The sequence below is a fragment of the Ursus maritimus genome, unplaced genomic scaffold (assembly GCF_017311325.1).
Source record: "Ursus maritimus isolate PB19 unplaced genomic scaffold, ASM1731132v1 scaffold_21, whole genome shotgun sequence".
Taxonomy (NCBI): Eukaryota; Metazoa; Chordata; class Mammalia; order Carnivora; family Ursidae; genus Ursus; species Ursus maritimus.
This window is the reverse complement of record NW_024424564.1, coordinates 35,636,634-35,651,780: the sequence shown is the minus strand read 5'-3', so window position 1 is coordinate 35,651,780 and position 15,147 is coordinate 35,636,634. Positions and strand designations below refer to the sequence as shown.

General features: G+C 34.9%; 1 protein-coding gene across 5 annotated transcripts in view; it reads left to right on the top strand.

The window, feature by feature from the left end:
• The window catches only part of ANKS1B (ankyrin repeat and sterile alpha motif domain containing 1B), a 1,051,872-nt gene that overhangs the window by 401,108 nt on the left and 635,617 nt on the right, over nt 1-15,147 (top strand). For all 5 annotated transcript variants that reach the window (XM_040637361.1, XM_040637360.1, XM_040637359.1 and 2 more), the window contains exon 10: nt 12,737-12,902. In XM_040637361.1, coding sequence (XP_040493295.1) covers nt 12,737-12,902 — 166 coding nt within the window. The remainder of the gene's footprint in view (nt 1-12,736; nt 12,903-15,147) is intronic.

Here is a 15,147-nt window from a genome sequence, read left to right as displayed (position 1 = left end):
CGTATGATACACTTTTCTCTTTGTTCATCTTGTTCTGGTGAAATACATTCCATTTCTTTTGACTTCTTATGTAGATTATCTAGGTCTTTTATTGAGGCTTCGTACCAAGCTCGTCCCTATTTAGTTTTGCTTGGCATTTGGTGTGTTTTCAGTTGCCTTTGTTGATTTATTAAGGAGATTATTCTTGAGATTTCACCATCTTCAATTTCACCTGGGATATGCAAATTTCTACATAATAGCACCAGAAATAAAAATTAAAGTTCATTTATATTTGAAGTGGTATCATCACCTTTCTCAGGTGGTATTTAGACTCACAGAACTTTTTTTTTTATTCTGAAAATAGCATGTGTATATAGTTTTTAAAAAATCAAGCAAAACAAAAGAGAATGTGGTCTCCTTCCCTAGTGTTGATCACCAACTTTTAGATCATTCCTTTCAGAAATATTCCACACAAATATATGTGTACATATTTTCTTTTTGCATAATGTGAACATACATTATATATTATTTTTCCTTTGTTTTAGCTCAAAATATCAGTACCTACACATTTATCTCATTTTTTGAATGACTAGTAATAGTGGCTACATTTACTGAGCATTTAGGCACTATACAAAGGCACTATACTTAGGCACTATATTAAGTACTTTATAATATAAATTCATTTCAGTTTATTTCAAATTTATTTCACTAATTTTATCATTTCATTCATAGTCACCAACAACACTTTTAAGTAGTTACCATTAGTATTCTAATCTTTGCCAAGACAACTTCGCTGAAAATGATAGAGTTGGGATTTTGTTTCCACACTCTTTACTTTTCCAGTGTTTTTCAAGTATATTTCACCACCTAATTGCATCAATATGACCAGGGAAGCTTATAAAACATACATTTCCAGCTCACTGTCAGAGATTCTGATTTAGTAAAAATTTGGGGGAGAGTAACAAGTCTGAATTATTAACAAATGGTCCATGTGGATTTTATGTAGTCTAAGATCTGTGGACCTCCACATTATACTACATTGCCTCCTTGTACGAATGATATTATTAAATAGTCTCTTAATGATAATCTAAAAAGAATTTCCAGTACTTTCATATTCTAAACAATGCTTCAATATACACATCCTTATATGTACATTTTTCTTTGTATTCATGGGTTTAATTAGGAAAGATTTCTAGAGGTAGAATTCCTGGGTCAAAGAGCATGTCCGTTTAAAATTTTGATACACTTTTGGGAATTTTATCAAGAACAGAGATAATCCTCTTTTCCTCTCTGGTCTCTAGTTAAGCAGTGGTTATTTTCCAAGGAGTACAAATTTAAGAACACTAAAAAAGATTAATTAGAAGGTTATTTTTTTTTTCAAGCAGTTCCTTTTATTTATTCTTTTTAACCCTTGTATTATTTTGTTAGGGCTGCCATAACAAAGTACCACAAATTGAATGGCTTAAATAACAGAAATCCATTTTCTTGCAGTTCTAGAGGCTAGAAGTCCAAAATCAAGATTATCAGGAGGGTTGGTTCCTTCTTAGTGCTGTGAGAGATAATCTGTTCCATGCCATTCCACTTCTTCCTAGTAGTTCAATGGCAGTCTTCAGCACTCCTTGGCTTATGGCAGCATAGCTCCATTCTTCACATGGTGTCCTCCCTGTGCATGTGCCTGTCTCTAAATTTCCCTTCTTGATAGGGCCACCAGTTACTGAATTAGGGGCTCACCCTAGTGACTTCATCTTAATTTATCTGATTACATCTGTACCACCTTATTTCTAGGTATGATCACATTCTGAGGTAGTGGCGGTTAGGACTTTGACCCATGAATTTTGGGGAGCTATAACTCAACCAATAGTAGACCCAAAGTGATTGCTGATAGTGCCCACACTGGTTTCTCAAGACTTTCCTATTGACATTTCTGCTGTAGTTTCAAATCTTAACTGGCACCTCCAACTTTGAAGTGACTGATAAGAGAAGCTCAACTAGGAATCAAGATCCATGGACATTAATTTGTAACACTTTCTAAAGGGAAACAATATCCTGACAACCATTTACAACTTAAATGATCACTACTCATTACAACTTTTTTCATTCATGAGAGAGGCTTCAGAAGAGGCAAGCTTCCCTCTACATCACCCTTCCACACACACATTTCATTATTTGATACAAGGATTAAAAATAGCAATGCACATAATTTTTTAGAAAGTATGAGTGATGATTATGTAATTCATATAAATACTGCCTTACAGTACCATGATGCTTTAGGAATAATAATGGTGGTTGATCAATCCCTTCTGTTCCCAAGCAAAGGAAGAAAAATTTTAATATGGCAAAAGTCCAAAAACTGATGCTATCTAAAGATCTGCTTTCTAAAGATCTCTTGTAACAGTTGACAAATTAGCTGTAAAGAGAGGTTTGATACCAATACATACTTCAAAAATGGAACCCATTTTTCCAAACCCTCATCAACACTGTGTATTATCTACAACAATTTGATCAAAAATGGTATATCATGTATTACTTTAGTTTATATGTATATTTAAATAAATGAGATCAAGCATCTTTTCATATAAGAAATTTCTAGTTGTTTCTTATCAACTACTCCTATCCTTTGTCCACTTTTTCCCTTGGGTTGATGATCTCTTTCATCTCAATTTGTAATTCTCTTTAAATAATAAAGGTATTAGTTTTTTGTCATATGTGTCAAAGAATCTGTCATTTGTCCCCTTTTTTTTATATATTTCAGTGGCTTCATAGAAAGTTAATATCTGTATGTACTCAAATTCATCAATCTTGTTCTCTATGGCTCTGGTTATATGTCTGGTTATAGCTCCTGGTCAAAATTCATTCCTATTTTAAGATTATTATTACAGGGTTATTTACTTATTATTTAAATGTTTATCTGGAATTTATTTTGGTATAAGGAATGAAATATTCACCCAGCTTTATTATTTCTTTCCAAGTGAGTAATCAGTATCTCACTGGCAATTATTATATAACCCATTGTTTTCTTACTGATTTGAAATACCACCTTCATAATATAATTTTCCACAAGTATTGGAGCTTTGTTTTTTAAAATTCTCTCTTCTTTTGCCTTTCAATTATTGCACCAGAACCATTTATAATTTATTTAAATATCTGCTAAAGGCTGATCTCCACCCCCTCCACTACTTTTCTCTTTTCAAATTGATACCTGGCTATTGTCATACATTTATTTTTCCAGATGTACTTTAGGATTACTTGTCAAGATCCAAGATGCAGTAGGACGGAAACTCTATTGCAATATTACTGCATTAAATTTAAGACTAAGTGAAAGTGAAAGAATCACTATCTTTAAAATATCGAATCATATCATAATATAACAAGGTATATTTTTCCATTGGAGTTTAATTTTAGTGTCTGTCTCTCAGTCCTGAATAGTTTCTGTTGCCTCCCTTTGTGATGCCTTCTGCTGGATTATTATATCAGTTTTCCATTACTGCAGGAACCAATTACCACAAACTTAGTGGCTAAAAAAACCACAAATACATTATTTTACAGTTCTGATAGTCCAAAATGGGTCCCACTGGGCTAAATTCAATGTGTTGGTAAGGCTGCATTTCTTTTTAGAAACTCTAGGGGAGAATCTATTTTTTTGCCGTTCCTAGTTTCTATGAGCTGTGCCCATTCCTTGGCTCATGGCTACCTTTCACCTTCAAAGCCAGCAACGGCTAGTCAAATCTCTCACATTGCATCACTCTGACACTGACACTTCTCTCTTTCACTTACAATGACCATGATAATCCAGGATGATCTCCCCATCTCAAGATTCTTAACTTAATCGTATCTGTAAAGTCCCTTTTGCCATGTAACATATATTCACAAGTTCTGGGGATTAGATTGTGGACATCTTTGAAAGGCCATTGTAGTGCCTACCACCATCATCAATGTTCCTTTCCCTAGGGCTGTCTGGCTGTCACTCTTTCTTTCCTCCCACCCAAAGTCTCTCATTATTATTTTCTTATTATTCTATATTTATGGAGTAGTCTTCCATATTTGAATGTCATTGTAAATCTTTAGGGGATAATGTTCTTGATATTGTGAGACACATCAGAGCAATAAGACCACTTCCAAAAGCTTTTACCTCCTGTGAGTCATTTGGAATGGTGAATCATCTCTACCTTTGAAAGAGCTATAAACCCACACTCACCTGTGTTAGTATTACTGCTCCTGTTATTAGAAAAAGGATTCAGGAAGCAGTTAGCTTATCATAGTAGTAAGCCAACACTTCTCCTTGTCTTATTTATCTAACATCTCAAAACTCATCTAAGTCAAATTACCACCTTCTATTCCCAAGAGATGCCTTGTGTTGATCAGGCTAGGCTTGAAGACTTCCAGCGGCAGAGAACGTGCTACCTTCTAGGCAGCCAGTTTCATACTGTGAAGCTCTAATTGTTAGAAAGCTTATTCTGAGTTGAAATCTGTCTCCTTGTTACCATCTTTCCATTTACACTCTTTCTACCCTCTTAGCTGTAGAGAACAATTCTAATCACTCTTCTACTTCTCAAATACTTGTGATAAATGTTTCCCTGTACCTTTTCCTCTTTAATCTTTTCTCACATGACATAGGTTTGATACTCAAACTTTTCTTACCATGTCCAGAGGAACCAATCCATTTGGTCTTTGCACCTTTTCTAATGTAAGCCTCAGTACCAGGTTGAGGGGACTAGGTATGGTCTCGCTGCATTGTTGGTTAAGCTGCTTCTGTTTCCCCCATGTGGTTAAGAATAGAGCTATGTTAAGAGGCATGTTCACAGAGATGCTCTAGTAATCTAGAAAAGCCTCTAACGTAGCCTTATTTCTGATAAAAAGTCACATCATTGCTACATTTGAGAAACAATTGTGTCCATACTCTGGGCCCCTGGTTGTTGCCAAGGTTCTTCGTAAGTCAGAAGGCCAAGTATCCTTTGGCCCTTTTGATGAATAAAATCTCGTACCACCTTACAAGGATGGTCAAAAATGATACAGTTAGCCTATCTTTTATGTAATTGCTAAACTGGATAATTCCCAATTCTAATTAGCACAGAAGAAGGGAGAGTTGTCACATTTGGTAGTCTAAATATCATACTTGTATTGAATCAGCCAATGTCACATAATGTTTTTAGTACATTACACTGTCACTCATGCTGTCAGCTGTAACTCCTAATTCTTTTTTCATGATATTGCTACTCTATATACTCGCATGCTGAATTTTTATAACTAATTTCTGTGCTGAATTATAGGGCCTCACATTTAATCACTAATAAACTTTGACTTGTTAGATTTAGCCTACCACTGGTGATTTTAAACTATTGTAGGAGCACAGTTTAAACAACATATGAAAGCATATTATGTAGATATTTTATTACTCCTATTTGTTTTTCTTTGGGGGGGGGCATATGTTCTATTAATTTATACAACGCTCTTAGTATGCATCTTTTTGAAGAAGTATTGTTTTGTCCACACATTGCACAATCAACTATAGCAGGTAGGATGAAGCTGACTAAGTAAGACTAAGCATCAAAGCCAGACATCCCCTCAGGAGCTGTGAACTTGGGCATTTAGGACCTTAGGGGCCTGTTCAGGATTCAGGGACAGGACATTATTAGGACATTATCGCTCCTCAGCAGAGAGCTGGCAAAGACTAAGGCAGAGAAGCAGTCTTAGGTATGTTACTATTATTATTATTATTATTTTTATTTTTAAAGATTTTATTTATTTATTTGACAGAGAGATAGAACCAGAGAGCACAAGCAGGGGGAGTGACAGAGGGAGAAAGAGAAGCATCTCCCCGCTGAGCAGGGAGCCCGATGTGGGGCTCGATTCCAGGACCCTAGCATCATGACCTGAGCTGAAGGCAGTAGCTTAATGGACTGAGCCACCCAGGCGCCCAATATGGTACTACTATTAAAATATGAAGAACAGAAACAAGTCTAGGCTCCATTAACCAGGCATTTGAATAAAGGTAGAGGCTAAATATTAAGAAAAAAGCAAAAACTGCTAACCAAACTGGAGCCCAGTTTTGCTAAACCAGCTACAATGAAGCCTTGAAGGTGAGTCACAAATTGTTGGGCCCGTTCTTTTAATCCCTCTGGTCCATTACCAGGATTTATCATCAAAAGTATGTTGGCAATTAACCTGTGTATCAAAATCCAGGTTTCCCACTATAAGTAAGAGGGCTTGCAAAGGTTAGGACGTTGACAGGGTTATACCTAATAATGTATGGAGATTTTTATTTCCCTTAGTTCTGACAATAAAGATCTTATCATAGTCTTTTTATATCTGTGATACAATAGTAGGAACAAGGTTAACTGTCACAAGACCTCAGTGGGAGCCCTGAAACTTCCATTAACCAGATGCTTAATATTGGACAAGTCACTGAAGAATTCCAAGCCTTAGTTTCTGGATGGAAATAGTAATAACATTGATAGGCTGTTTGTGAGGGCTAAAAAAGAATCATCTGGGCAAATGAAATACTATTAATTTTGCAGACTATAAAACACCTCACAAGCATAAGTTGCTCTTCTTACAGCGATTTGAATCTGTGATAGTTTTTGAATAACATTTTTTTTGGACTTCATTCATTTGACAAATATTGAGCGCATACTATATGAAAAAGATGGTCATGGTCCTTGCCTCTATGGTTCTTGAATTCTAGTGGAGGATACAGGCCTTAAAATACTAACTGAAATATTAATTATTTTATGTACTTATTTTTAGCATGTATTGATAGAGTTTTACGATGAACATGGCACTTTGCTAGGTGCTAGACAAGCATGTCTTTAGAAATTAACCTGATTTATCTTATAGATTAATGGGATTATGTTTAACCTCTGGTTTATGCTTCCAGATCTTGTTATTTTAATCAGTTTACTTTCTGGATCATTAATGCATCTAATGAAATCACTCAATATAGAAATTCTGAGATATCATGAAAGACCGTGTTAAGTGTTTAAAAAGAATCATGATGTACTATGACTACAGCCTTTTATGATTCTCTCTCAAGTTATGATGAAAATAAATGAGTTGATTTTTACATGGCTTACTCTTAGTAACCTCATGCTAGTGTTTGAAAGTGAATTAATTGGGAGAAGAACAGGAGTGGAGGGAAAGAGACTAGTTACGAAGTTGTTCCAGCAGTTCAAGTGAGATACGGTAGTGACCTGGACTAGGGTGGTAGCAGGAGTGGAGAGAAATGAATGTGTTTGAGGTATAATTCAATGATGAAGTAAGGGACTTGGAGATTGACTGGATATGGCATTGAGGAAGAATAGAATCTTCTTAAAAATAAACATGACGTTAATCATGAATGCTTTGACAGGGATGAACATGAGGAGAGACTTTTCCTACCAGATAGTAAAATTAATTTTAAGGTTTTAGTAAGCAAAACAGTGTGATTCTGGTACTAGAACAGATTGACATATGGAACCAATTAGAATGTCCAGAAACAGATTCAATTAAATGTTAGTGTATGGTATATACCTGTTGTCACAGGAATTCTGTTTCTTCTTTTTAAATTTAAATTCAATTAATTAACATATAGTGTATTATTAGTTTCAGAGGTAGAGTTTAGATATTTCTCAGTTGCATAGAATACCCAGTGCTCAATACATCAAGTGCCCTCCTTAATGTCCATCACCCAGCTACCCCAACCCCCCACCCACCTCCCCTCCAGCAACCCTCAGTTTGCTTCCTATAGTTAAGAATCTCTTGTTTTGTCTCCCTTTCTGATTTTGTCTTATTTTAGTTTTCCCTCCCTTCACCTATGATCCTCTGTCTTGTTTATAAATTCCAAATATCAGTGAGATCATTTAATTGTCTTTCTCTGATTGACCTATTTTGCTTAGCACAATACCTTCTAGTTCCATCCACAGTGTTGCAAATAGTAAGATTTCATCTTTTTGATGACTGAGTAATATTCCATTGCATATATACCACATTTTCTTTATCTATTCGTCTGTCGGTGGACATCTGGGCTCTTTCCATATTTTGGCTATTATAGACATTGCTCCTATAAACCTTGGGGTGCAGGTGCCCCTTCGGATCACTATGTTTGTGTCCTTTGGGTAAATATGTACTAGTGCAATTGCTGCGTTGTAGGGTAGCTCTATTTTTAACTTTTGAGGAGCCTTCATGCTGTTTTCCAGAGTGATGCAGAAAAAGCATTTGACAAAATACAGCATCCTTTCTTGATTAAAACTCTCTGCAGTGTAGGGATAGAGGGAATATGCCTCAATATCATAAAAACCATATATGAAAAGCCCACAGTGAATATCATTCTCAATGGGGAAAAACTGAGAGCTTTCCCCTAAGGTCAGGAACACAACAGGGATGTCTACTCTTGCCACTGTTGTTCAACATAGTACTAGAAGTCCTAACCTCAGCCATCAGACAAAAAAAGAGATAAAAGGCATCCAAATCAGCAAAGAAGAAGTCAGATTTTCACTCTTCACAGATGGACTCCACCCAAAAATTGCTAGAACTCATACAGGAATTCAGCAACATGGCAGGATATAAAATTAATGCACAGAATCTGTACACTAACAATGAGACCAAAAAAAGAGAAATTAAGGAATCAATCCCGTTTACAATTGCACCAAAAATCATGATACCTAGGAATAAACCTAACCAAAGAGGTAAAGGATCTGTACTCTGTAAACTATAGAACACTTATGAAAGAAATTGAGGAAGACACAAAGAAATGTAAAAATGTTCTATGCTCATGGGTTGGAAGAAAAATATTGTTAAAATGTCTATGCTACTCAAAGCAATATACATGTTCAATGCAATTCCTATCAAAATACCAGGAATTCTATTTCCGTAGAAATAGCTGAACATGTACACAAAGATATATGCGCAGGAATGCTCCCTTAAAAGCAAAACATTGAAATTTCAACATAATAGGATTAACTAAATAAATCATGACCATGTGTATATTGAGACTTAACCTTAAATTTATCATGTAGACACATTTTTGTCATTGAAACTTGTTCACAATGCATTATTAGAAGTAAACCTATATCACATTATAAAGCATTACATATAATACACATACATATTTTTATATAACATCTTCATATAAGATTTATTAAAAAAACCCCTTCATCCCACTTTGGGTGGGAAGATGCAATGTCCTCCTCAAGATTTCTATAGAATCTACAGAATACCCATTCTTGGTTCTCATGATCACCTCTTGCTGCAAACTCCTGTATCTGTAGAACTTTTGATTTCATTCATTTTTCTCACTTTGTGTCTATTCCTGACTCTCTGCCCCGTGTCTACTAGGATAAGTTACATACCCTGGTTACTTGTACCAAAAGACATGTTCAGAAATGTTACTAGCAAATTGTTCTTAATAACAAAAAACCTAGGAAATGTGTAAAAGTCCACTGTCAGGAGAATCTGTAAGTGAATTATTGTATGCATATACAGTGAACTCTAATACCACATTTAAAATAAATGAAACTGAGAAACATAATGTTGATTGAAAAAGTCATAGAAGAGCAACAATATTTTATACTATTCTTATGAAATTCAAAAGCATATAGTATGAAACAATTTATTCTTTATTGATACTTAACAAATATAGTTACAGTTCAACAACAATCCAAGGAATTATAAACCCGAAGTTCAGAACAGGAATTAGCCCTGGTCAGGGAGGGAGAAGGAGTGACTGGAAAGGGGAACACAGGTGGGAAGGGTTAGGTTTCAATGGTAATGTTCTAAACTGAGTAGTGCACATGCACAGATTCTTTTTTTTTATTTTATTCTATCACATATCCATCCTCTTTTGAGGGATACTAGTCAGATATTTTGTGAAGTGTACCTTTTTTTTTGACAATATGAAATATTTGAATAAAAAAGCACAGTTTTGCTATCTTTGTTTCACCATCTTCTTCCCTTGGGGCTCTCACTCTCCATAAGGAAACTGTGTACTGTAGACTTCTCTAATTAGAAGTAATGGTACTTTCTTCAGAAGCAGATGAGGATGCACTTCACTGTTCTTTAAAATATTTTTTTTCCTTCCTTTGCACACACCAACATGTACATACACATACATTTATGGAGGGAAGCAGCCTGGGAGGATATATACCAAAATATTACTATTAGTTATCTGAGTATTTTCATATAATTTTTTTCTTTTTCTTTATATTTTCTAATACTTCTGTAATAAGCAATATACTTCATTTTTAAGGGGACAGCCAACTAACTCATCCTGTGTGGTTAAATCAGAGTATTTTTCAAGGCCATTAAGTCTTCATATTTCTTTACAAACAGAGTACAATTCCAATCTAACCAAATCCGTGAAGAATGGGTTGTTCTGATTAACAGGTTGTTCTGATTTTAGGATGTCTCTAGGGTTTAAACTAGAGACTTTTTTCATGACTCTTTATAATCTTATTGTGGTAATCCTACTTTTTTTTCACTTTTGATATGCAAAACAGTAAGCAACACCAGTAAACAATAATGATAACCAAACTAAAAAGCAAAGTAATTTATATCTGAATAAGGCATAATCATTTCCCTAACTGGTAGTTAGAATTTGTTAAAAAGGATATTAGAGAATGTTCAGTTGATCAATAAGTATTTATTGAGCACCTACTATGTGGTAGGACTTGTATTAGATTCTGGTGATAGAGTGGTGAACAAGACAAATTCCACCTTTCATGGAGTTTACAATCATCTGATATATTCACTTTACAATGTGTGGTGGTTTTTAAAGATTTATTTATTTACTTATTTGAGAGAGAAAGAGAGAGAGAGATCATAAGTGAGGGGTGGGGGCATAGAGGGAGAAGCAGACTCCCTGCTGATCAGGGAGCCCCATGCAGGACTTGATCCCAGGACCCTGGGATCATGACCTGAGCTGAAGGCAGATGCTTAACCGACTGACCCACCCAGGCACCCCTACAATGTGCTTTATAGATAATCTTATCAATAGATAGTTCTACTGAAAGATTTCCTGTAATGAGAAGTTTCTTCTGTTGCTTTAGAGTATATTTTTCAGTCATTGTTACATTAGCATTTTTATTTAAAAGATAACCAATAATATTAATTCATAGAACTTTTTTTTGTATTGATTCAAATTTGCCCTTTTTGACTTATAAACACTAGTCTTTGTTTTGCCTTTAAGAGCTTTGGAATAAATCTACCACAGCAGCTTTTCCCCTTTCCCTGCTTTGTGGGATAGCTCTTCAGGGATAGCCGTTCAAACATATTGAGAGAGCTATTATGCTGCTGTGAGGCTTCTCCAGGATAGAACACTGCAGGTCCTTTCATCATTTCATCTGTGACATGGTTTTTAAATCATACACCATCTTGATTGCTTTCCTCTGGATGCTTTCTACTTTGTCACCCTTTGTTGTTAAAAATAAATTACTCCCAATTTCCTGCTTTCAATAGGGTAGAGTGAACATAATTGACTCTCTGATATGTGAGGGTCTGGTATGGTCTGAAAGCAATTACACTGACCTTGAATACTTACTCTACAGTACTGTAAATATCACTATAGAAAAAAATAGGAGCTTATACTAAATCTTTATTGACCCTTGGATATATCTTAGAAGATTTTTTGAAAATGAATTTATTTTTTTATTTATCTTTTTCTTTTGATAGTGAATTATGCTTTATAAAGGTAAAAAACATCAAAAAGCATGATTAATTGTTAAATTCATTATGTAGATATCTGTTTTCTTCTCTAGTAAACTGTGGGCTTTCTGAGGGCAAGGTTTATATCTTATTAGTTTTTAAAAATCTCTGTCACTTAGCATAGTCCTAAGTATATATGATAGATGCCTAATAAATATTTGTTGACCAATTAATGCCTTGTATAAGAATTTAAGATCTTGTGAAATGAAATGAATTCCCACTTTTAGAATACATCAAAGAATCAGTAGTATAGAATTGGACCTTAATTTTATCCTAACCCGAAAAGAGAAACTTTAGTATATTAGTTAGCAGTATTCACAAGGAAAAAATACTAGTGTGTTAGGTGGGAATACTTTTACTTCTAAATGACAAAAAACCCTACTATCAATGGCTCAAACAATATAAGAACGTTTATACTTAAGAAGGCTGGAGTAACTAACTAGTCCTTGGGCCCTTTCAGTAGCTCAGTGATATCATCAGGTCCCAGGCTCTTTTTATCCTTCTGTTGCCATTCTTAGTCTGTTACCTTTTTAATCTTAAGTTTATTGCCTATGGTCACAACATGCCTGTCCTACCTCCTGACATCAAAACCACATCCAGAGAGAGGAAATTGAGGATGGCCAAGCTCTACAAGGACCTCATTGCATGTCTTTTCTCTGGGGAAAAATATTTTCCCAGAAGCCTCCCTTGCATCCAACTGGCCAAAATCAAGTCATATGTCTCGCTATCTCTAGGAAGCAGGCAAGGGAGTAGAGTCTTGGGAATAACTAATGATTAGTTAAGCAACAGTTTATGCCACAACTAGAAAATCGCCACATACTACAAAAAGAATCATGACAAGAGATCATGAACTTCACTATGTCAGTGATAAATTCAGGGGAATCAAACTGTCAGGACCCTTCTAAAAAGATCACTGATTATATCGGGGTTACATGATGGCATAACTTATTCAAACAGATGAATCAGCACCTCTTAATCACTTTTGGAAGAACTGATGAATCTGATTATCTTTTCTAGTTTTTATAAATCAAACAAGCTGTGTCTTTATCACAAAGCTATTTTTATTTTTTCTTCTTCCTTTCAGGAGTCCTATCCAAAGAAGAGGAATTACACTATGGAAATTGTACCATCTGCTTCTCTGGATACATTTCCTTCGGAAAATGAGAACTTTCTATGTGATCTCACGGACATAGCCGTTACAAAAAAACCTTGCTCCTTAGAAATTGCAAGGGCCCCTTCTCCAAGAACTGGTAATATTTCTTTTTTAAAATTAAAAAAATTTTTTTTAGAACTGGTAATATTTCTTACTTACATTTGGACCAATTCAATTTGCATGCTTGTATATGTGAAGATGTATCATTAATATTTTGATTTTCTACAACATATTAAACATGAAAATGCCCCAATATAGTCAAACTAATCTTTTTTTTTTTTGCATTTTGAAGTGTGTCCAGGTAGGTCAGAGTTTTTGATATAATGCCTCCTAACTTCCTGACAAGAGCTCTCAAGGAGTGGTACTATATTGGTGAAGGTACTTTGAAACCTTGCAATAGTGAAAGACCTGTAGGTCAGACACAAAGCTTGGTGTTCTTTAGAACTTCATAGCAGATTTAGTAGCAAGGCTCTTTCAATATACTTGTCTGCATACTGTTTTCACATTATTGAAATGTACTCAGGTACCTAAATATTTTATGGTATTTTCAGATACATTATTTTATTTGTATTATAAATTAGTGCACAAGGCAAGTAAATATTATGCCCATTTTACTAATAAGGAAATTGGAGCTAAGTGTCTTATTTAAGATCAATTCGTGAGGGGGCCTTTCTTAAACATGGTGTTTGACTATCATCAATCATATCTGCTTTCTGTTCATCAGCATTGCCTCTAAGAAAGAATGCAGGATAGTAACATGAAATCTAATGATGGAGGAACGTTTCAAGTGGGTGGTCGACATATTCAATGCTGCAAAGGAGCTGTAAGAGAAACTCTAAAGAGAGGCATTTTAGGTTTGACAATCTAATTGCTGCTTAATTTTGAAAAGTAAGTTTTAGTAGCGATGAAATAAAACCAGATTTCTGGAAGTTAACAGTGAGACACTAGAAAATGGAAGTGGAGAGTACAGATTACCCTTTCAAGAAGATTAGAAGAGTTATGATAGTAACATGAGAAGAAAGAGGTTCAAGGGAGAAATAGCTAGTTTATTTTAGGATAAGTAAGCCTTGGCCAAATTTAGCAGTTAGAGGAATTCACTGGTGGAGACCAAGAGATTAAAGATAAAATATAAGAAGAAAGAATAAAATGGGTAGAGAAGACTGAGATAGTCTAAGAAAACACAGACATTGCTTCCCCCAGAAAGAGGAGAAGATAAAGCATGGTTCTGAATATAGAGAAATTCTGAAATATGTATTTCCAAATAGATTAAATTCCTGGGTTAAGATAAAAAGTCAATGGTTGAAATGAAGGGGCAGATCTTGAGAAGGGTTTAAGTAAAATTCAGAAATGCCATTTTAGATAATAAGCTGAGAAATTTTATAGAAGTGGACAAATAGGTTTTTGAGCAGCATTGAGGCTAGGGTGTTGTATGAATCATAAGCATGCAGAAGGAAATTTTTTAGGATGAGGTAAGAAAATAATAAATAATAAAGAATATAGTTAAAATTTATTGAGCATTTACCAAGCCAGATGCTGTTCTAAGTGCTTTATATACCTTATTTCATACAATTCTTTCCATGATATAAGGTAATAATATCATTATTACCATTTTACAGATGAAGAAACTGTGACATTGAAATATTAGGTAACTTCCCACAGTTCTATGTTAATAAGGGGTAGACTTGCACTTGGGTTGTCTGATCAGTACTCTTAAATACTCTGTTATACTGAATTATATTGGGAGATGAAGTATAGTTGAAATCATGAACCACATACTGAAATTCTCCAGAAATGTGGAGGTATGACCGGAAGTCCACATATGGTAGCAATAAAACCAGAAAAAGAATATTACAATAGGATAGCATAATCTTTGGAAGAACAGCAGATTTTGGATAAAGGCAGAATAGTGGGTGATCAGAAGCAGTCACGGAGAGTGAAGACAGTGCCGATCCCAAAGTATGGTAGTTGATAAGAATGAAAACTCTTCCATAGGAGAAGAAACCAGGAAATACTGTGGAAGTCAGGGGGAAAGCTCAGTTAATATAGGAAAATGGAAGGCACACATGAATGAAAATGTAAAAGGACTTTAATTAGGGCATAGGGAATAGGGGTGTATTGGGGATGGTAGAGGCAGGAATGAAAGAGTCAAAGAAGACAGGGATTTATTCATTAAACAATCAAAAACTAATTGAGTTCCTTCGTGTGCCAAACAGTGTTCTGAGGATAGAGGGATGATACAGACATGCACCCAGGTAACAAGGCTGACTAGGCTTCTCCTCCTGAAAACAAATAAATATTCTGGCTAAAAATACAGAAAAGAAAAACTTCTAAAAAAGCATTAA